The 22,629-nt window shown below is 42.4% G+C and overlaps 1 protein-coding gene across 2 annotated transcripts in view; it reads left to right on the top strand.

Moving 5' to 3' along the window:
- The window catches only part of PAPSS2 (3'-phosphoadenosine 5'-phosphosulfate synthase 2), a 49,858-nt gene extending 28,119 nt beyond the window's left edge, over positions 1–21,739 (top strand). The window contains exons 2-13 of one of the 2 annotated variants that reach the window (XM_081004562.1): positions 225–339; positions 1,173–1,408; positions 2,231–2,369; positions 2,870–2,988; positions 3,110–3,223; positions 7,356–7,467; positions 8,511–8,540; positions 13,451–13,656; positions 15,025–15,160; positions 16,252–16,520; positions 17,332–17,561; positions 18,469–21,739. In XM_081004562.1, the coding sequence (XP_080860688.1) occupies positions 225–339; positions 1,173–1,408; positions 2,231–2,369; positions 2,870–2,988; positions 3,110–3,223; positions 7,356–7,467; positions 8,511–8,540; positions 13,451–13,656; positions 15,025–15,160; positions 16,252–16,520; positions 17,332–17,561; positions 18,469–18,610 (1,848 nt within the window). In that variant the 3' untranslated portion in view covers positions 18,611–21,739. The remainder of the gene's footprint in view (positions 1–224; positions 340–1,172; positions 1,409–2,230; positions 2,370–2,869; positions 2,989–3,109; positions 3,224–7,355; positions 7,468–8,510; positions 8,541–13,450; positions 13,657–15,024; positions 15,161–16,251; positions 16,521–17,331; positions 17,562–18,468) is intronic. The other variant, XM_081004563.1, reaches the window with a different exon arrangement.
- Positions 21,740–22,629: the final 890 nt, after the last annotated feature.

Below are 22,629 nucleotides of genomic sequence, written 5' to 3'. Positions count from 1 at the left end.
CAAGCATGGGGGTGGGGGCTCTGTTCCCAGAGCCCACTTGAGAGGGCTGAAGATTTCTGAGGATCAAACCCCTTTGTAAAGTCTCATAGCCCTGTGGTTGCGCAGTAATGTGTGTTCCTCCTTATTATTTTTGCTTTATGATACATTCAGGTTGTTTTGTTACTGTCAGTCATGGCATAAATGGCTTCATTTCATGTTTTTTGTGTGTGTTTCTGTGTGCTTAGAATCTCCATAGGTCCACCAATGTGGTCTACCAAGCTCACCACGTTAGCAGGAGTAAGAGAGGGCAAGTCGTGGGCTCAAGAGGTGGCTTTCGAGGCTGTACAGTGTGGCTCACAGGTATCGTACTCATGATTAACTCAGCAAGTGGACAAAGTTACTGTATTGCAACTGATGGGTCCATTATTATAAGTCACATATAAGGAGAAAAAGGTGTTGTTTAATGTTCAGTTCAGCATGGCCAAGAGGTGTGAGTTCTAAATGCTTTAATACAGTGGTGGTGAATTGCTGGCCCATGGTTTGTGCCTGGCTCTCCAACCATTTTATTTTTATTTCATTTGTTCCTGCCACAGACACCCACCAACCTTGCCAGTAGTGTGGCTCATCTGACAAATAGTGAGGGGGTGACAACCTCTGTGTGTCAGCTGATTTTTGTGTGCCCTGTATCTGTGTGTGGCATATGCGCATATGTGAGGCAACGTATTTGTTACTGTCACTGGATGCTCAGAAATTGAGACTTCATGTAGAGCCATTGTTCGCATGCAGTCCTGGGTGACCACAGCAGCTCCCTGGCTCTGATTTCCCCAGCTAGAGCTTTTTTGTGTGTGTCTATCTGTAGCCAAAATGGACTGAAAGAAGCTTTGCACAAACCATTCTGTTAGTCAACACTCCACTGTAGACACCTTTACCCTGAGCAGTTAGAATGTTTGTGAACATTTCCCAGCAGCTCAGTCAATGGATAAAGAGACTCATACATGACCAAAGACAAACACACATACCTGTTGTTTGATGTTCCTGTTGTTCCTTGTTTATAAAGGAATAAAAATGTTTTATTAAATGAGTTTAGTTGCATGATCTTTGAGAACTTATTTTATGACATATTTGTGAATGTGAAGGGTCCTTTGAACCCATGAAAAATCACAGATTTCATGTACTGCCTATTATTAATACAGGTCTTTCTGGTGCTGGCAAGACAACCATTGGGTTTGCACTTGAAGAGTACCTTGTGTCTCATGGCATCCCTTGCTACTCCCTTGATGGGGATAACATTCGTCACGGACTCAACAAAAACCTTGGCTTCTCTGCTGATGACCGAGAAGAAAATATCCGTCGCATTGCTGAAGTTGCCAGGCTGTTTGCTGATGCCGGACTTGTTTGCATAACAAGTTTCATTTCTCCATTCTCAAAGGTAAACCTTTCAAGAAAAACAACATATTTCCCATGCTGTAAAAGCTACTTTTACTAATATTTGTGGAAAGAAGATACTACATAATTTCCGCCCTCATTTCCCAACAGGTGGGTGGGGTTTGCGACACTGAGCGGGCTTACCTGGTCTGGTGCCTCCCACCTGGGTCAGGGTGGCTATTGTCCGGCCCCCGGCCTGGGAGGACAATGGACGGCCGGCTGGGGGTGGGGCAAAGGCCAAGGGAAAGAGGCCAACCCCTTTGGCCAAACCTCACTTTGTTTCTTCCTCTTTCAACATTTGGGGGCTAAAAATACAGTCCTTTAAATATATTGTTTCCATGTAAAGCATTGTCAAGGGGTGTTGTAAAGGAGGTTGGTCCAATATTTTTATTCAGCATTATGCAAAAGAATTCTGTTTATAAAATATAAGCATGTTTCTGACAGAGAGAGAGAGAGAGGGGCTGTGTCCTATGTTTGTGTGCCCTGTAGGTCTGGATACATCCCGTGTTTGGATTGATGTTGACATTTTAAATGTGGGTATATCTCTTCTTTTATTTTAAATGTTATCTTAATGCTGACGTATCGTGCTGTTTTGCTGCTATTTGTGGGTAGATGGCCTGAAAAAGCAGGATAAATACCTAGAAACAAATATACAAATAATATGAGAGAGAGAGAGAGAGAGAGAGAGAAAGAGAGAGAGAGAGAGAGCGCTTTGTATCAATGTCCTGTCATGTCTCTCTCTGTGTGAGTGTTTGTACTGTAACATAAAAGGAAACAAATGTTAGCATTAGTATGCTATTATTTACTCTGCTTTCCTTTTATACAGGACCGCCAGAATGCAAGAAACATTCATGAGGCAGCTGGACTTCCTTTCTTTGAAATCTTTGTGGATGCTCCCCTGAATATCTGTGAGAGCAGGGATGTGAAAGGCCTTTATAAAAAAGCACGAGCTGGAGAAATAAAAGGTATGCCAGTTTTTGCATCTACTGATAATGTATTCTATTCCCCACATGGAATCCCCAGTTCACATCACCCCCCATCCCACTTCTTCCAGAAGTCTCCCTTGAGCAGCAGACTTGCTTTGGCTGAACTCTGCCCTAGTCTGAATTTGTGTTACTAGATACCCAGCTGAGAGATGCCAGGGGCCTCCCATGGCTGTGCCATGGCTAACTGCAGCTATGGACCCGACACAGCTGTGTTGCAGGAAGGAAGGGGCACTCTGGTGACACATTCTCCTGTTTGAAACCCAATGCGCTAGATAGTAAACTCTGCTGCCTTGGAAGGTAGCAATTTCTCTGTAGTGTTTTGACTTAAGTAGTTGATGAGAGGTCTCCAGCAGTTCGTGCAAAAGATGCAAAAGCCATTCCTAAGCATGGGTGTCCTGAAAGAGAACACATTTCCTTGCCCTTTTTAACCACTTGACTGCCATGCTATTGTTTATGTAAATGAATATTCCACACTCTAGGATTCACTGGAATTGACTCAGATTATGAGAAACCAGAAGCGCCTGAAATTGTGCTGAAAACCAACATATATTCTGTCACTGAATGCATCCAGCAGATTGTGGACCTCTTGCAAGATCAGGTACACTGTTTAAGTAACGAAACCTAGAAAAGCATGAATGTCTCTCCCCCCCCTTCCCAGATCCATTTTAAAAAATGAATATTGTCACTAAGGGCCTTCACATCTTCTTTTTATCCTCTAGAACATTGTTCCACCAACTGCGATCAAAGATGTCCTTGAACTGTTTGTCCCTGAAAATAAAGCTGAACAAGCTCGGGCTGAAGCCAATACACTGCCTTCTGTGAAGATTACCAAGGTAAGAGAGTAGTAACCTGGAGGAGTGAAATTGTGTTAATCTGCTGTAGCAAAACCATCCAATGGTAGTGGATTTCTTCCCCCTTACATTCCTTCCTGTGTTCCAAGGATTATGCATTGTTTGGTGCACTGTGCATCAGGGAGGTCTATCAGTGCATGGAGCCACTAATTCTTGTTGGTGCCACTTCACCACCGTCTTCATTCACATCTAAAGCAGCATCATACCACTTTAAACAGTCATGGCTTCCTCCCAAAGCATCCTGGGAGCTGTAGTTTGCTAGAGGGCACTGAAAGTTGTTAGGACTGCAGACCTCTATTCCCCCTCACAGAGCTACAATTCCTAGAGATGCCTGGGAAGAGGGCTTGATTGTTAAAACCTCTCTGGGAAGTGTAGCTCTGTAAAGGGGATGGGGGTCTTTGAACAACTCTCAGCACCCTTTAATGAATTACAGTTTCCAGGATTCTTTTGAGGAGAAGCCTTGGCTGTTTAAAGTGAAATGATGCTACTTTAAATGTATAGTGCAGATGGGACTAAAGCCTGTGGCAGTATATTCCCAAGAAGGCTCTCCAATCCATATTTCTATATATGTTCTATCAGAAGATAACAAAAAAAAGACCCAGAACTAGCTCTGCCATCAAGCCGATCGAGCAAACTGCATCAGCTTGCCAATTTTATAGTTTAGTATATTTTTATTACTCTTGGAGGGGTGCCATCTGAACGTTCTGCATTGGGTATCAAAATCTCTTGGATTGCCTTTTGAATGCTTTCCAATCCTAGATTTTTACTGGCTTCTTTTAACTACTTCTGGATTTTAATGGATATATATTTATTATAAAATAGTTGTTTTCCTGTTTGTATTGCATTTTGGAAGTGATCTTTGTAGATTTTAATTATGAACTTATTGTAAGTTCATTGCCCATCACCTTGTCCACCTACCTGGTAGAGAGGCGGCTGGCAAAGGCGGTAAATAAACATTCCCAGGGCATCTTAAGGACTGACACATTCACTGTGGCATATGCCTTTGTAGACTAGGATCTACTTATTCAAATGCAAGATGCGAGAGTAAATTGGATAAATAGTTCTGTTCCAGATAATCATCCATATCACTCTGTCTATTGTAGACCTAGGGAAATCAGAGTCCAGCTAAATATACATAGCCTTCTCAGTGTGTTCAGTAAAATACAGTCATATATAATCAGTACTTAAAACATTTCTTTGCTACCTTATGCCTTAGTGTCATCACTGGGTGCACCAGGGGTGAGGAACTATTTGTTGAACTATAACTCCCATAATCTCTGACCATTGGCTATGCAGGCTGGGCTTGTTGGGAGTTACATCTGGAGAATTAAGGATTTCCCTTCCTGATTTACACTATGGAAAGGTTCCTCAGAAAGACTCGTTTCCTCTCAGCTAACTCTGGCAGAAGTTGCTGGCCCCCTTATGTGTCATGGACATGTGAATGAGAGAGTTTACAAGATGGGTTGTCATTATGCCTCAGGGAGCCAGAATCCAAAATCCTGCATATACCTCAGGTTTTCCCAGTTCCATAATATTCAAACCATATTCTAAGGAACCCTCTAAAGCTTATCCAGACTTTCATAATAATAAGAGGAGTAAAAGGCTGCTTGTTCGCCACTGCCAGTCTCCCTCTAGAATGCACTAAGTTGCTAAAGGAGAGTGTTTGATGTATTCTTAGGTCACCAACTTTTAACTTACCTGTGAGTTTGGGGACCCATTTCCTAATTGTTATTATTATTTTTACTGTGTATCTGTATGGTGGTAGTGCTGTTGTTGTGGCCCACTTCAGATCAGGCCACAACCATGTAAGTGTGAGGGAACTTCATCATCTGAAGACCAATGTTCTAGGTTAGTCATTCACTTCAGCCAGGACTACACCAAGGCCCAGTGGCCCCAGTCCACACCCTGTGCTAATTCCAGGGTCTAAAACATTCCTTAAGGTACTCAGCTACATACAGGTGTCCTGTGGCCGACTTACAGACAAATCAGTTTAGAAAGGATTCTCTGAGGGCAAGATGTTTGAAACTCCTTGTATAAGCTAAGAATAGATCTCTTTAAATGCAATGCCCTTGCTGTTTTCTTTTTTTAAAAAAAACAAAACAAACATAAAATGAAGATTTAACAACTGTTGGTCAACACTGAGTTTATTCCAGGCTTCTTTTATCTTTGATGTTTTTGATCCCAATGCAATTGGACTCAAAATGATTCTGACGACACCTGTGGCCATCTACTGGCTAATATTTGCAGGTGCAGCCATTTACGCTTCTACAACTGCATGATTAGAAATTAATATCTGGCTGCTTCTGTATAAATGCTAGCTTTTTTTTTTGAGGGCTGTGTGTGTATTATTATTAATTGCATGCCCTTCGTATATATTTGAGTTGGGGCTATGTTGATATAAACTGGCTATAAGCAAGCAGTAAATTTCCAGAGCTGTGAGGGGGATCCAAAACCTGCCTCCTACACAGTGTCTACCCGGGTAGAACTGCCGGGTTTACTGCCTTAATGATGAATCCAAGTGCACCTTTTATTTATTCCTATACAGTGGTACCTCTGGTTACGTACTTAGTTTGTTCCGGAGGTCCGTACTTAACCTGAAACTGTTCTTAACCTGAAGCACCACTTTAGCTAATGGGGCCTCCCGCTGCTGTCGCACGATTTCTGTTCTCATCCTGAAGCAAAGTTCTTAACCCGAGGTACTATTTCTGGGTTAGCGGAGTCTGTAACCTGAAGCGTATGTAACCTGAAGCATAAGTAACCCAAGGTACCACTGTATCAGAGAATGGTTGGTATTGCTACTGAAGGGAGAGGAATTACATGTGGGGATAATATTGCATTGTAGCAAAGGTTTCCCAATATTGCTGGCATTGTGTGATCTGGTTATGAACCATGAGAAATCTCTTGGGGAGATACAGCTCACAGTATATGGGTTTCCCTACAACATAACCTGCCCATCATAATGACTGACACCTGCTAGTAAAAAACATGTGGTTATGATGTTTTATGCCTTTTGTTTTGGTCATAAGTAACTTACACTTTTTAGTAATTGGGCCTGTATTTTAGTAGTGGAAATGTAGTTGGAGGATGGATGGCGGCTAACAGATTGAGGTTGAATCCTGACAAGACAGAAGTACTGTTTTGGGGGGACAGGAGGCGGGCAGGTGTGGAGGATTCCCTGGTCCTGAATGGGGTAACTGTGCCCCTGAAGGACCAGGTGCGCAGCCTGGGAGTCATTTTGGACTCACAGCTGTCCATGGAGGCACAGGTCAAATTTGTGTCCAGGGCAGCTGTTTACCAGCTCCATCTGGTACGTAGGCTGAGACCCTATCTGCCTGCGGACTGTCTCGCCAGAGTGGTGCATGCTCTGGTTATCTCCCGCTTGGACTACTGCAATGCGCTCTACGTGGGGCTACCTTTGAAGGTGACTCGGAAACTACAACTAATCCAGAATGCGGCAGCTAGACTGGTGACTGGGGGCGGCTGCCAAGACCATATAACACCGGTCTTGAAAGACCTACATTGGCTCCCAGTACGTTTCCAAGCACAATTCAAAGTGTTGGTGCTGACCTTTAAAGCCCTAAACGGCCTCGGTCCAGTATACCTGAAGGAGCGTCTCCACCCCCATCGTTCTGCCCGGATGCTGAGGTCCAGCGCCGAGGGCCTTCTGGCGGTTCCCTCATTGCGAAAAGCAAAGCTACAGGGAACCAGGCAGAGGGCCTTCTCGGTAGTGGCGCCCGCCCTGTGGAACGCCCTCCCACGAGATGTCAAAGCGATAAACAACTACCTGACATTCAGAAGACATCTTAAGGCAGCCCTGTTCAGGGAAGTTTTTAACGTGTGATATTTTAGTGTATTTTTGGTTTCTATGGAAGCCGCCCAGAGTGGCTGGGGAGGCCCAGCCAGATGGGTGGGGTATAAATAAATTATTATTATTATTATTATTATTATTATTATTATTATTTTATCTAATAAAATATTTTTGGGGGGGCCAAACAAGAATTGGGGAGAGTCCATTGTATTTAATTAGAAAGTAATTTGCAATACTTAAAAGTGTGAAAACAGGCAGTCTTTACTTGTGGTGTAAATCTGCCATATGGTGTTCTCTTTTTTTCAGTTGGATCTACAGTGGGTTCAAGTCCTAAGTGAAGGTTGGGCCAGCCCATTGAAAGGGTTTATGCGGGAGAAAGAATACTTGCAAGTTATCCATTTTGGCACCTTGCTTGATGGTATGATTTGCCCGTTCCTACACTTTGTCTTTAGAGCTTTTGCCTGCCTATATGCACACTGCGGGAAATTCAGCAGAGATGACTAGAGCATAGCTTTTGAATGAAACAGTTTACATTACTGCTGTTTTGGGAGATGTGAAAAAACCTGCTGATCACACTCAGGTGCATCCATGCCAGATTCTGGGCATGTCCAGTTGAACTAGACCTAGCCTCACTCCCAAGGGCCACAGAAAATGCACAAAGCCTAAGCCTTTGTTTTGGGGAAACATTTCAGGCAGTCTTACAAGCTTTCCTCTTATTTCCCAAGTCGTTGGGCTTTAAAATGCTATTTGTGATGTAATGGATAGAGTGTTGGTCTAGGAAGTCTTGGGTTCAAACTCCCACATGCATGAATCTCACTCAGTTATCTTGGATCACTTACTGGGCATAATGCAACAAAAGTTAGTTGTAACTAAATTCCCCTGAAACCTAGAGCTGAAAGTCGTTTAAGGGATGCTTTACTTCCCATGGGGTATGCACACATTTCTTATGTCCCACCATTGCCCCCTGCAAATCGGATTTTGTTTTGTTTTTTTTTGAAAGAATACACAACCTGGAAATCTTAGGAAAGTGGAATGGAGCCCTACTCACTTAAGTCCTATTCCACTGCTTGCCATAATATTTATTTGCAAAGAACCTGTGTGAGATAACACATGCAATCTTTTAATCTTGCCTACTATATGGAGTTGTTGTTATTAACATAAAATAGGAAAACCTCAGAGCCCTTACCATGTGCAACTAGTGGCCCCAAATAAAAACCTACATTCTCACCTGCATAAAAGGACAGATTCAGTCAGTGGGTTCCAGCATCATAATACAGAACAGGATGCACAACTGCACCTGCGTTAGCTGCAGCCTTGAGAACCTTTTTCTCTCTTCCTGCATTGGTCTGAATGAAGCAAGAGGATGTTGAGGGTTAGAACATCAAATTGAAGTTATTTGCCTGGGGGTGGGGGGGTGGGCCAGTTAAAATATGGTTGATAATTGTGCTTATATTTTGCCAGGAAGGGGTAGAGTTGATATATCCGAGCTTGGTACGTATTCAGTTGTTTTCTTCTCCCACTATGGTATGAAAATAATTACAGTTATGAGATTTTCATTTAAAAAGTTAGAAAATGTATGTTATGGAAATAAAATTTTGATGTAGAGGTCTGCAATCCGTTACGAGTATATTCGTGATCCAACCAGTTACCAGTACAAGGTTCCTCAAGCATTTTTATTGGCTGGGAAAGGATATGTCTTAATTGGCTTTGAGCCCTCACTGGCAAAGCTCTGATTAATTTCCATGGATCAGGCTTGCACTCAGTTCTTTTGTTTAAGGCGATTCCTCACTGAATATTAGCCATGTGCAACTTGTCAGCCACTGACCCACATGCAGCTCTCCAGTTCTCCAGTCCCATACGCTGAATATTTGACGATAAGGCCATTGGCAGAATCCACAGTTTTATCTCTAAAATCTATATATTTCCAAAGAGCTTTCGATAAGACTTAAATAAAAATGCATCTGGTTGAATTGCACTATGAACATATTAAAAGTTCCTGATTATGCATGGATTAAATATGGGTGACCTATAGACTTGGTAAGTATAAAATTTAAAATAAGGTCAGCAGAATCTGCACAGTGGCTTGGATTCAAAGGTTCCCCCTCCGTGAGCAGAAAACCTCTTTTGATCATGGAAGGGCTGTGGAAGAGCGTTGCACAAGAACAGTTCTTCTGTTTCCGCAATACCATTTGCTATTATTGCTCTGGATTCCACACATTAACTGGTTTTACTTTACATCCCTGACATATGTGCAAAGCAAGCCCTTGCAGCTGGAATGCAGAAAAGCACTTACAGCAGCCACTTGCCAACACAGCTATTTAAAATCCCCAAGCACCAAGAGCCAAGCAAGCCTGGCTTTCCTAATGTTTTTTAAGTGGCTATTGCAAGCACTTTTCAATGGGGACATGTTTGCTCTCCACCCATGACACCATACTTTCCAGGGGTGAACGGCATGTGTCCAATGTAGTTGCACAATTTATTTGGATGCTGCAGTGTAGTCCAAGATACTTTATTGGATTAGACCTTCAGTTTGTACCCCAGCCATTAAGGCTTGCTTTGCCCCAATGTAAAGGATTTAAATAAAGTCTTCAAAGAACAGTGCTAATGACTGTACTTGCTTTTTGCTAGTGCGTCTTTGGATCCAACCCATAACCAAGATGATCAGATGGATAATCTCAAGGATAGTTAGAGTAGTGCAAATAATCACCAAATCCATTAAAATTTGACTTTGAAATTGTAATGAAAATCACATGCATTCAATGGTTAAAACTGCCATGATACTTCATTTCAAATTTGTCATTGATTATATTTTTTATGAACTGAAACCTTAAAAAAAAAGTTTTAATATGTTTGCGAGCTTTAAAACAACCACCAGCTAAAAATAATTGGGTAAGTTTACTAGAGGGTATAGTTTTTACAAAGTAAATGTGTTTGAACAACAACAAAACAAAACTGATTGTAAATATCCTGGCATAGGAACACTGGATGCACAACAAAACAGAAAGGCAAAGTGATATTTTGATGCTAAGAAGTGGCATAAACTCAACGTGTGATAGCCAACATTAGTCACAGTCTGAGTAGACCTATTGAAATAAATGAATTTACATAACTCTGAGTAGGTCTGATGTTGGGTATTACCCAGTATTGCACATACTGGAATGAGCAAGAGCATGAGTGACAGGGTTTTTTAGTGTGTGTGTTTGGGGGGGTGGATACGCATTTTGAAAATGTGCATTTGGAAAAATAATGTGCATTTGGAAATATAATGTGCATTTGGAAAAATTGGTGTGAGGGACGAGACATGTTGGGTACCGTATTATTTGCCCTATAGGACGCACTTTTTCCCCTCCAAAAATGAAGGGGAAATGTGTGTGCGTCCTATGGGGCGAATGCAGGCTTTCGCTGAAGCCTGGAGAGTGAGAGGGGTCAGTGTGCACCGACCCCTCTCGCTCTCCAGGCTTCGCGCAGCTCTCCGCAAGCCGTGGGAGCCCGGCGCTGGGCTCCCACGGCTTGCGGAGAGCTGCCTGTTCTGGGGGCTGGGGTCAGGGGAAGCTCGGGCTTCCCCTGCCCCAGCCCCGTGCCTGGGGGGGAAATAAATTTCCCCCCCTTTATTTCCCCCCCAAAAAACTAGGTTGATCCTATGGGCCGGTGCGTCCTATAGGGCGAAAAATACGGTATATTTGTTTATTAAGCACTTTACTGTGTTGAAGGCAATATGAACACTATCATGTAAGGAAAGAATGCACTGAGTTTCCATATTACCGTGTTAAAAGACTTTTTTCTTTGAGGCCAGAACCTCCTTTGCTGCACCTTCATCTTTGGGAAGATAATGCTTCTTTGCATCCTTGTAAATACTCTCAAAGTACTCCTGTTTTGTGCCTTAGGCCTGTCTCACACCCTGTGTTCCTTCTTCAGTCTATGCAAAAACAGCTGGTGTTTTGATGTTCTATTATATATTTTGATGTTATAGTGATGTTATATTGTAATGGATGTATAGCTAGAAGTGTTTTGTTTCCACAAATAGTTTGGTCCTGCTTTTCGTTTTGAGTCCAGTGTTTGCACTTACCAGCCTTTTGGTGCTGGCACGATGGGTTTTGGTAGCAAATATATGGGTGAGGATTGAGGAAGGGTTATTGCAAATTGATGACCCTACAAAGAATTTGACCTTGCCCTTCAAATCCATGGAGTACACACTCTCAGCACAAAGTGGCCCAATTTTTCATTAATGAAAACATATTTCACATGTATGTATATATGTATGGATACATATCTTGGAGGAGTGCTACACTCACCATTTTCCTTCCCCCATTGCATGAAAGACAAATATCTAACTTCAGCTGGGTATGACAGGCAGAGGAGATCCAGTCAGTGAACTACCGTAATCCAGAGAACTCCCTAATAATTTATTAATCCCTTTTGGTTTTGCTCACTAAACTCCTCTTTTTCCTAGTCAGGCATTTCAGTTGACCAGACCAAATATAAGCCTGGACTGAGTCTGAGGCAGACCTAAAAACACTTTGAAAAAGCTTTGTTGGTTGGCTGCTTAATTCTGCAGACAAAATACAGCTGTGGCAGAAGAAATTGAGCAGGCCACTCTGCTGATTTGAGAGCGCACTGAACTGAACTGAACTGAACTGTCAGTCTTGCTATGGCTGTGCTGTGACTCCACTGAGTCACCTACTTGAAGGAGCAATTTGTGCAGAGTTTATGGCTATATATGTCATTTGATCAGTGTAGCAATCATATGTCCTCTTTTTCCAGGACACTTGCTCTTTTTCATGGGTAGAGTCAACCTAGAGATCCACAATTAAAAGTAGAAGTTGGCCAATGTCTCCTCTTTTTTTGCTCTTCAAAATATGGCATCCCTACAAATTTATAGATAAATTTTGCTGCAAAATCAAAGAAAACAAACCTTAGTTTAAAAAAGAAGAGAGCAGCTACTGGTGAAGAGCAAAGGTCTGAAGGTCACTCATATAAAATGCTAACGATTATATGAGTCTTGGAAGCAATCAGCAAACAAACCAGTAATCATTACAAGACATCATATCGTTCTGAACTCTGGTTCTGAACTAAGGGATCCAGGAGTTGCACAGTCACTCCTAAGTGTTCCTGTGTGTTTTTCCCCATTCGCTCCAATAAGAGGGCACAGTACTGTGTGCATAAAGGGATGTTGACACAGAGCTCCTCCTATTGAAGTGGATGAAGAAATCCTTACTTGCACCTGAATGCTCATGCCTTGTGGCAACATGTGAGGAACAGTGTGTATGGATCTGTAACATTCGAAATAAAAGCAACAACTTGAAAGTCCAATAAGGAGGTAGATAGTGCATCCTCTAACATCTTTGTTGAGGTTGATGTTGTACCAACAAACTGTAGTGGTATGAAAGGGTGTTTGTTTTTTACAAGGTGAATAAACTTTTTATTTAGTAGCTCATTTGGTGTTCAACCTTTCAAGTCAGTTCAAGTTAAGTCCAAAGTATGAGATTATGCCATCCAGTGTACCCTCTTGTGACTTCCCGTACTTTGGTGTTATTTAACCTGGTTTTAATCACAGATTTAATGTAAAATGTTTTTCATTGCTCCGGTGCTTTAATTATTGCAAATGGTTTTTTATTGCATTTTGAAGGGTTGATTTCTTCAGTGCAAATTGCCCTTGGAGCAGAAACACCAAAAGGTTCATTTATAAAACAAATACATTTCACCTCTAATCTCTGTGCTATGACTCAGAGCACCCTTCACCATTGGGTGTGTCAACTGTGACAGCTCCTGGACAGAGACAACCTTAGCAAAGTGATCCATTCTCTGCTAACCTACAGATTAGACTGCTGCAATATGTTAAAGGTGCAGTTGTCTTTGAAGACTGTTTGGAAACTACAATTAGTTCAAAATATGGTTGTTAGACTGTGAACTGGGGCAGTTGATTGGGAGGTGTCTTGGCATGGAGAAATTGGATGGGGACAAGTTTTTTTCTCTCTTTTACATATCAATTTCTGCTGGATCTGTTTTGAATTGCTGCTGTTTTTATCCTGGGGGTCCCACCCTTTTCTTTTCTTTTAAAGTTTTATGTTGTAAGCTCCCCTGGGTGTTTTGTTTTAACATTAATGCATGATATATATAGATTGATTGATTACATAAGTCAATCGCCAAAACCTACAATTGGTGACAAGGACCTTCTCATTTCAGTGCTTCCAGATGAGCAACTTAACCATCCTTTTCACATATCTGTGTGCCCCCCCCCCATGTTGTTGAGCCACAGCTCTGATCATCAGTGGCTATTGGCCATGCTGGCTGGAGTTGGAGCCCAGCAACATCTGTGGAGCCATCCCTGATGTACTTTTATATATATATATATATATATATATATATATATATGTTAATTGAAATAAAATTTCTTTCAACAGATGGTGTTATTAACCTGACCATTCCAATTGTACTACCAATAACTGCGGAAGACAAGAAACGCCTGGAAGGATGCAATGCATTTACACTGGAGTACAATGGGCGGAGGGTGGCCATACTGCAAAATCCAGAATTTTTTGAGCACAGGAAAGAAGAACGTTGCGCACGTGTTTGGGGGACCACATGTGCAAAGCACCCGCATGTAAAGGCAAGCGATCACAGAATAAGTTCCTCTATTTCTGTGGCAGTGAATATGAGCAACCTGTCTACCTATTTAGGTTGATAGCTCTGCATCACTTCAATAGAAAACATAAATTCTGCTGCAGCAAGAACTAGGGCCTCCTCGGGAGTGGCCCCAGGACTCTTTCAAGAGATGTAGTTGCATACCTTCCTCCTATGGCAATGTAAAAGCTCACTCACTTATCAGGGAAAACTTTGGGGTCTTAGTAGCCGCTTGCTATGTTTTTTAATTGCTCACAACATTTATATTTTGGGGCAGGTGAGAAGGGTGATACAGTCACATTTGTAATTACACTGGGCGCTTTTCAACTAAATTATGGTGCTAGTGCAAGGATTTGCACTAGTGCAATGGGTCGTCCCCCCACGTGCCACTTACATCATTTCCACTTGTGCTCTGGAGGATTAGTGGAACCCCCCAGATCAGATTTAGGGGGTTTAGGAGAGGGTGAGATCATTCCGTTGCACAGTGAGAAATGCCTGTGCTGACAGAACAATATGCTTAACGCTACATTGAATACAACACATGGTTGTTGTTGTTTACTGTAGCTATTAATACTGGGTTTCTAAATGCCTTGAGCTTTTCTTTTCTTAAAATGAAGGTTGGCAAGGTTTGAAATAAATACATATTTGTATTAGGAGCTAAAGATAGCAAGTTTCGTAAGAAGGAAGTATGCAGAAGTCTCAATGGCTATTTTGCACCAGTCCACCTCCCACCCCCTGGCCTTTTGAATGGCTGCTGGGGTTGCTGAAGGCTGTGCCTTCCAGCTAAGCCTGAATCTTTGCACCTCTCACCTAAGCACTGCCTGAAAATTGAAAAATTGAAAGGATGGCAGCGCATGGGGGGTGGGGACAGATTAGAATGCACCAGTGAGAACAGCATCTGCCCTCCCTGGCATGCTCAGGGCTCCATATGTCCCTCCTTCCAACCTAGTTCCTGGAAAATCTTACTGAACTGATTGCAAAATCAAGTTTATGAATTAGAAGCTAGCAACAGTAGACAATCTCTACTGTAAATAGGCAAAGTTCCGAGATCTAAGTATATGGCAATATGGCCATGATATCAGAATTTTCAAGCAATGTTTTCCTAAACATGTAGCTGGGAAAGGAGAAGCGAAAGTTGTCATTCTCTGCTTCTAATTATCTTGAACGTTCTTGAACTGCCTGGAAGCCACAGTTTGCCTGCCACTCCTGCCACTTTTCTGCTTTTTAAGTAGTCAGCACCACAAAACCTCTTCGATAAGGTCCCTCCATCATTTTACCATGGATAGCAGCTGCAACCCCACAGTTACATTATAAGTATCATTTTGCCTTAATTAACTGTGGTGTCCTTTGATAGATGGTGATGGAAAGTGGAGACTGGTTGGCTGGTGGAGACCTCCTTGTATTAGATAGAATTAAGTGGAATGATGGGCTGGACCAATACCGCTTGACTCCCTTGGAGCTGAGGCAGAAGTTCGCAGAAATGAATGCTGGTAAGTGTTTGCATTTGCAACAATGCTTGTACCATGTGGCAGGGAGCAGGGCCTTCTCCCTGGTGGTTCCAACACTCTGGAACTAGATGTCCTGCAAGTGTTAAGGAACATATATAAACCACACTGATCCAAGACATTATGTTGCCTGATGCTGAGCCCAAGTGGAGTCCCCCACTAAGGTAACATGTTTAAAAGATTTGCACCATCCAGACACCAATTCCTGCCTTCATCTACTCCCACCCTCCAGGAGTTCTGCCGAAGCAGATGGTTTGACCCTGCTCTATAGTCCACTGAGACTAACACAGTGGTGACTGTCCTGTCCTTCCAAATGATAGGACAGCAGCATTTTCGAAGCCTCAGAAAGGCAGTAAAACAGGAGTTTTCCTGAGCGCATAGCTGGCGTTGAGCAGCTCTATTGGAGAGCAATGTTTAAGAGAGGTTCTGATTTAGGATGCTGAATTTTCTTATTAGGATTATTGTTTCTGATGTGCAGATTTGCAAGTGTCTCTGTGATGGCTTTATTGTTCTTTTATTAGGATTTTTGTTGTTGTGCAAGTCAAGAGATGTTGAAAATGAGGCGGACCATAAAATGTTTAGAAATGAAAACAATATGATTCTCTCTTTCATTGGGGGTGGGGAGAGAACGAAAAGTTATGTTCTTTGGATCGTGCCGTGTAGAAAAAAAATAGTTTCCTACTATAGAAAGTCAAAGGCCTCCCAGGAGTGAATGATATTCAAGCTAGAATTCCAACGCTGATGTTGGCTTTATTAACAGGGATGAGGAACCAGTGGCCCTACAGAAGTCACTAGACTCCAGCTTCCATTGGCCCCAACCAGCGGTTAGGGATGATGGGAATTACAGTCCAGCAACATCCAACATGGAAGGGCACAGGTTCCCCATCCCTACTTTATTACCTTGGTTTAGGGATCTGTGTGTATATGTTTTATATTATTATTAAGCCTGTAAATATTAAAAGCTGCTGCGTTTAATGTAGGTCCATACCATCTACTTTTCACTGCTTAGCATCGTGGTGCAGTTTTGCATGTCCTGGATCCTCCTGCATCTGCATTTCCCACTTCTTATGTTTCAGATGCGGTGTTTGCTTTCCAGCTGCGCAACCCTGTGCACAACGGACATGCCCTGCTGATGCAGGATACCAAACGGCGCCTCCTTGAGAGGGGCTATAAGCATCCTGTGCTGCTCTTGCACCCTCTCGGGGGATGGACCAAGGATGATGATGTGCCTCTCGAGTGGCGCATGAAGCAGCATGCTGCAGTGCTGGAGGAGCACGTGCTGGATCCAAAGTCCACCATTGTGGCCATTTTTCCTTCTCCAATGTTGTATGCTGGACCAACAGAGGTAAAGTCGTTTCAAATATACAATGATATAGTACAAAGGTACATGAAATACCTACAATGGGATTCTTTTCCTTTTAAATTATTTCTCTTAAGTCTTGGGAATTCCCTGGGAATTGTAGCTGCAGTGATGGGGACTACAAATCTCCAACAGAACATGATCAATGCCCTCACTAAGAGAACAATCCTGTGCATACTTAGTTCAGTGGGGCTTATTCTCAAGTAAATGTGTATAGGATTTTCACCTAAACTATTACTTCCAGGATTCTTTGGAGATAAACATTGCAAACTGGTGCAAAACAATTGTAAGCTCAAAAGGGCTTACAAATATCAGTGAGAAGACAGTCGCAGCCCTCAAGCTCACTATCTAAGAGATGCAACACAAAAGAGGGGTTGGGAGGGAGCAGGCAAAATCAAGTTCAGGCACTAATTCTTAGTTACAGGGATTTTGTGGTGAGCATATGGAGCTGGGGGGAAATGGAGAGGGGAGTAAAATTGCTGATCTTCCAGCAAAGCCGAGGGAGAAGTCCTGTAGCCTGCCTTTTCTCCTCTCCTATAGTGTGATGGAATGGCTGCTGAAAGTTGAGGGAGGACCATGAATTTGTTATGGGTTTTCATCCAACCCCCTTGGAAGCTTTTAAGCAGAGGTTGGATGGCCATCTGTCATGGATGCTTTAGCTGAGATTCCTGCATTGCAGAGAGTTGTGGACTTCCAAGTCTACCATTCTGTGATCCCTCAAAGTTTTTCCAGCCAAACTCCATCCATCCATCCATCCATCCATCCGTCAAACTCTAATCCTGTGGCACTTCCTCAGGTCCAGTGGCACTGTCGGGCTCGGATGATTGCTGGAGCCAATTTCTACATTGTGGGCCGTGATCCGGCCGGTATGCCTCACCCAGAGACCAAGAAAGATCTGTACGAACCCACACAAGGTGGGAAGGTGCTCAGCATGGCTCCAGGACTGAACTCTGTGGAAATCATTCCCTTCCGAGTAGCAGCATACAGCATAGTACAAAAGGCGATGGTCTTCTATGATCCAGACAGGTAAGTGACACGGTAAATGACCACCTGTAGCAGAGGCTTAGTGGTTTTGTAATGGCTTACCTAGGCCTATGTGCCCATGTGCATCAGAAACGGTTCTTTTCCACATTCTCCTCCACATGAACTATGATGAGACTTCAAATGAAATGGCATGAGGTATGTTGAAAGGCAATTGAAGCCTCACAGATGAAAAAAGTGTATGTTGTTAATTCAAATTGCTCAAAACTGTGGGGAGGCTCATTTTGCAGCATGTAAAAATGTTTGAAAAATCTGTTTCTGGGTTTTGGATTAGCCAGGATGTTGAAATATAACTGCCTGTAGCTGCGTGGCAGCTCGCTCTGTCCAAAATTCATTTTGGAATATTACAAAATCAGAGTTTGCAAAAAGACCTGCCCAGTCGATAAGTGCCCATAGAGAAATAGCACGGCGAACATTATGTTCTGGTTCATGGGCTTGATTTGCTCCTGCGTGATATTGTGAAGCGCAATCTTGAAATCTGGGTTTCAGTTCTAGGATTGTTGGAGAGGCCATTGCAACCATATTCATCTCATTTGTATGTTCATTAAGATGAACAGAAAAGTTGCAACTTCTGCGCGTTGCTGCTGGTATTTCATTCTTTCTACAGTCATACCTTGGAAGTCGAACATAATCCATTCCAGAAGTCTCTCCAACTTCCAGAACATTCAGAAACCAAAGCACGACTTCTGATTGGCTGCAGGAAGCTCCTGCAGCCCATGGGAAGCCGTGGAAGCCCCGTCAGTTGGGCTTCCAAAAATAGTTCGCAAATCGGAACACTCATTTCCGGGGTTGTGGCGTTCGGGAGCCAAGATGTTCGAGAACTAAGCTGTTCGAAAACCAAGGTTCAACTGTATTTGTAATGTCTTCGTGGATAACTTTTTTTGCTTACTAGGCACAATGAATTTGACTTCATTTCTGGCACACGCATGAGGAAGCTGGCTCGTGAAGGCGAAAACCCCCCTGAAGGATTCATGGCGCCAAAAGCTTGGAAAGTGTTAACTGAGTACTACATGTCACTGGGGAAAAATAATTAATTTTGCTTTTATCCAAGTGCATCTTGGTTTTAAAAGATGGGCTCTTTCAATTGATTTATATGCTGTTCTAAATCTTCTACTTTGAAATTTTCTGCTGTTTGTGGGCATTTTCTTCCCAGCTTTCCCCCCTCTGAAGTTATTAGGAAATTTCCTCTTAATTTCACAGGAAAGCCATAGAAGAGATTTTATTGTACATATATATATAAAAAGAGAAAGATTATGGGAGTCCAAAGCCATATACTGATTTATCACAGCCTTTCGAAAGAGGTTGTCTGAACTGTGCAGAATTATGCAGCTGAAAAATTTGGAGTTATTTATCTGTTCTTCTTTGTTGCTTTTAATTAATTGCATTGAGCAAGCTGGGGATGAAGTAGGACTTTTGCTCCTCCTCCTCCTGAGCAGCACTAAATGGGAAGTTTACTTTCTGCCTAACTTTGCCATGGCCTTTCATATCTCTTTTAGCGGGTTGATGCGACATTGTTTTTTAAATTATGGTGATTATTAATAAACACCAGCATCCTGATTCATCTGCAGAAACCCTCATAATTCCACATCAGATTTCTCCCATCATCTCAAATCAATTTTCAAACTGTTGCAAGCAATTTGGAGAGTCCTGGGAAGTTGATTTAACACTTAGCAGGGGTTGCAGGGCCAGCTCAGAGCACTTTGTTGTCTGAGGCAGAACAGCAAACAGTGCCCTGCCCTCCAGCTCAAAGTGCATTGTATCCAAAGCCATCGTATCCAAGGTTATTTTGGCACCTGAGGCAGAAAATTCGCTGTACAGCTCAGTTGGTTAGAGCATGATGCTGATAAATCCAACATTGCAGGTTTGATCATTGTTCTACTTTTGAACTCCTAGATTTTTACACATTGGACGGTAATCATTGCAGGTGCCGTGAGGGAACTAGGGTGTTGTGGTCTGAAGTTGATACCATGAATCCATTGCTGAGGTTTGTCTGCCACATTCAATATGTGAAGCTCTTTGGAACAGCCTGGAACTTTTATTGAATCCAAGCTTTTTAAGTGAATCCCTAGCCTTCATGAATGCAGACTGGATGTTGTATTGGCAAAGATTGTTCTGTAATGCAGAACAGATCAGCCATCCCTGGGGCTGTATGGGAATTCCAGCTGCTAGTCATATTCTCACAATTTAGCAATAGTTGCACTAAACCTCATTGAGGTTTCTGGTTAATCTAAGGTTCTTCCGAAATGTGATCTAGGCATGCGAGTGCAAACACGATTTGTTATATTAATACGCTTACAAAAGCAGTGGTTGTTTGCGCCAGTGCTTCAGTCGATTGTGACTGCATATTAAATTTATTATGAGCCTTTAGCATAGAGGGGGGAGAAAGCATGATATATTCCTTCTCTTCAGTCTTAACTGCTGTAGTTAAAATAAAAAAGGCACTTGAAGCCCAACACTGAGCTAGGCACGAGAACTGGCACACTGGTATCAGTCCACCTTATTCTTTCAGAATAGTAAGTAAATATTTCCCTTGTCTGCTAAAAATGCCTTTTTTAACAGTGCATTCCTATGCATGCTAACTCAGAAGTCTCATTAAGTTTAGTGCCGCTTAATCTCAGGTGCGTATAGGATTGCTGCCTTAATTTCTTCCACATGTGAACATTGTTCATATGGAATACAAAGAGAAATGTATTTTGTAGCCCACGTAGGTTTTACATTCAAATTACAGATTCTGGAACCGTAGCATGTGCTTTGGTCATGAAAAGCATCCATATATTTACAAGAGGAACCAGATGCTCTTCTGTAAGCAGAGAGAGTCCCATCTATTTGTCTTGGAGAGGAGGACAGCTTATCTGCAGAATTCACAAAATGCTGGTGGTAGTAGTAGTAGTTGGATTTAACATAACACAAACCCATTGAAGTCAATTTCACCAAATCCACCTGATCTGAATGTTATTTAGTCGTACAAGGGACAGAGCACAGAAACAGGCAGTACTTGTGTATGTAAAGTTGCTGTAAAGGTTAAGAATATAACAGGTTAATGACAGTACACGGGGACCAAACCCTTCTCCCATGTGAGCAGATTGCATATGTGGGACTCCCTCCCTTCCTGCTCTTCTTCTGATGTCTTCCTTCCATATGTTGAGAGCTGAGCTGGCCCAACAGAGGCCCTAGGCCAGGGCATGGACTGGACTGCGCCCAAACTTTGGCCAAGTTTTTACGTCAAATACAAATTGCAAACTTAAAAACAAGATCTGCCTTTCCATCTGTCTTATCTAGGAATGAAATAATATGCTTTCTAAAGATTGTGAAATGATGTTCTTATTTCCTGTAGCAATCATGCAACAAACACATCTTTACCGTCTCAAAATTGTATTTGAGAATGCCTTTTAACGGTTCCAGCTTTTAAAGTTTTGGAATCCTCATGACAAAAACCCTAAAAGTATAGTAGGGCTGCATCCAAAAGTTGTTCTGTTGGCGCAAGGACTTTTGATTGTGCACTGGAACTCCTGCTCCCCCTGTGCACCCCAAATCTGTTCTGGTGGCTCCTCCAAAACTCCAGAACAGATTTGTGGTTGGGTGCGGCAGCATTCAGGAAGAGGAAGGGGAAGTTCCGTTGTGCAAGCAGAAGTCCTTGGGCTGATGGGATGACTTGGTCAGATACAGCCCATGTGTTCTTACAAATTGTGTGAAACAAATGCAGCCACTGGGCAGAGAGCATCAACTGTTTTTGCTGTACAACAGGCTGCATGGGATCTGCAGTAAACTGCAATGAATTAACTAGAGATCGAAAATCAGCTAATGTATATTAACAAGAGTGCCTTTTATATCCAAGCCCTCTGGAAGGGACCTTGAAGATAGAAACAATCTTGCCTTTTTATAATTTAATTGATATTTTAAATAGTGTTTATATATTTCTTTTCTTTTTAACCTTATACTACTATATCCATTGCCATCAGTTCAAATATATATGGGGTACTACTCATTTTAAATAGTTAAAGAAGAATATTCTGTAATATTTTATAGCATATTTATTACAGACATGAGACTGGAATGTATGCCTTAACTGATATATATATATCTTGATTAAAATGTCTTCTGAATTTCGTATTCTACTACTAGAATTTGCTTTTAATATCAATAAATATTTCTATGTTTAACTATTTCCCGACATTTCTTATTTATCGAAGGCTAAAACCTGCTGCCTACTATCTGCAACCCCAAAAGTCATTGGCTAAGATGCTGTGATGTCATGGAATGTTCTGTGTGGCACTGTGTCATGCTCAGTGTGAAGCTGCCAGCAGCAGAATGTTGTCAAGAGTCCTACTTGGAAGAAAGCAAAGCTTCATTTACATAGGCAGAAGAGCTATGTGCTGTTACCAGGAAGGCATGATGGAGGCAGGAACAAACAGGGTGTGTGTACGCATTGTGCAGAGTGAAGGCCGAGAACAGAATAGGAAGCAATCACATGGCAAGCTTTTGCTAAAAAGCATGATGTTAAGTATTTTAAATCAAAAGGAGAGTCAGTAAGATGATTCCATGGAAGTGTCTCGGAAGTACTGAGCAGAAGCAGAGAGAGAGCTGAGGAAAAAACCCAAAGGCGAGACAGAAACCTCTGGCAGCTGATTTTCCCCTGCTGCTTCGTTATGGCAACACTATCACTGGAATGAAGTAACCTGGTTTTAACCTGGTTTGAAGGGGGAAGATGGCTATATGGAATGAGACTGGAGCTTCAGGTAGGGAGGGCTCTGCACTGAAATTGGGTTACATGTTCTACAAACCCAGCTCTTCTCCACTTATTCCCCACTTGTCTCACATTAAAACGACCAGTTTGCACATGACAGGTTGTACTTGGGCAGCAGAAGGGACTGGGCTTGGACCATGCATGCAGCTATGTCCAGTCCCTATGCTCTGTCATCCACCACAGGTGGGTGAGGCATAGATGCATGGAAGGATGTACCTAAAAGTCCAATCCAGGCAGTAGGCTTTTGACATACGGTGAGGGGAGATGTGCTAACCTGAGCCCTGCTCTTGTGCCTTGCCATATGTATAA

This window comes from Podarcis pityusensis (assembly GCF_964106645.2).
Source record: "Podarcis pityusensis genome assembly, chromosome: 5".
Classification (NCBI taxonomy): Eukaryota; Metazoa; Chordata; class Lepidosauria; order Squamata; family Lacertidae; genus Podarcis; species Podarcis pityusensis.
The sequence above is the reverse complement of the archived record's forward strand: the minus strand, read 5'-3'. Positions and strand labels throughout refer to the sequence as shown.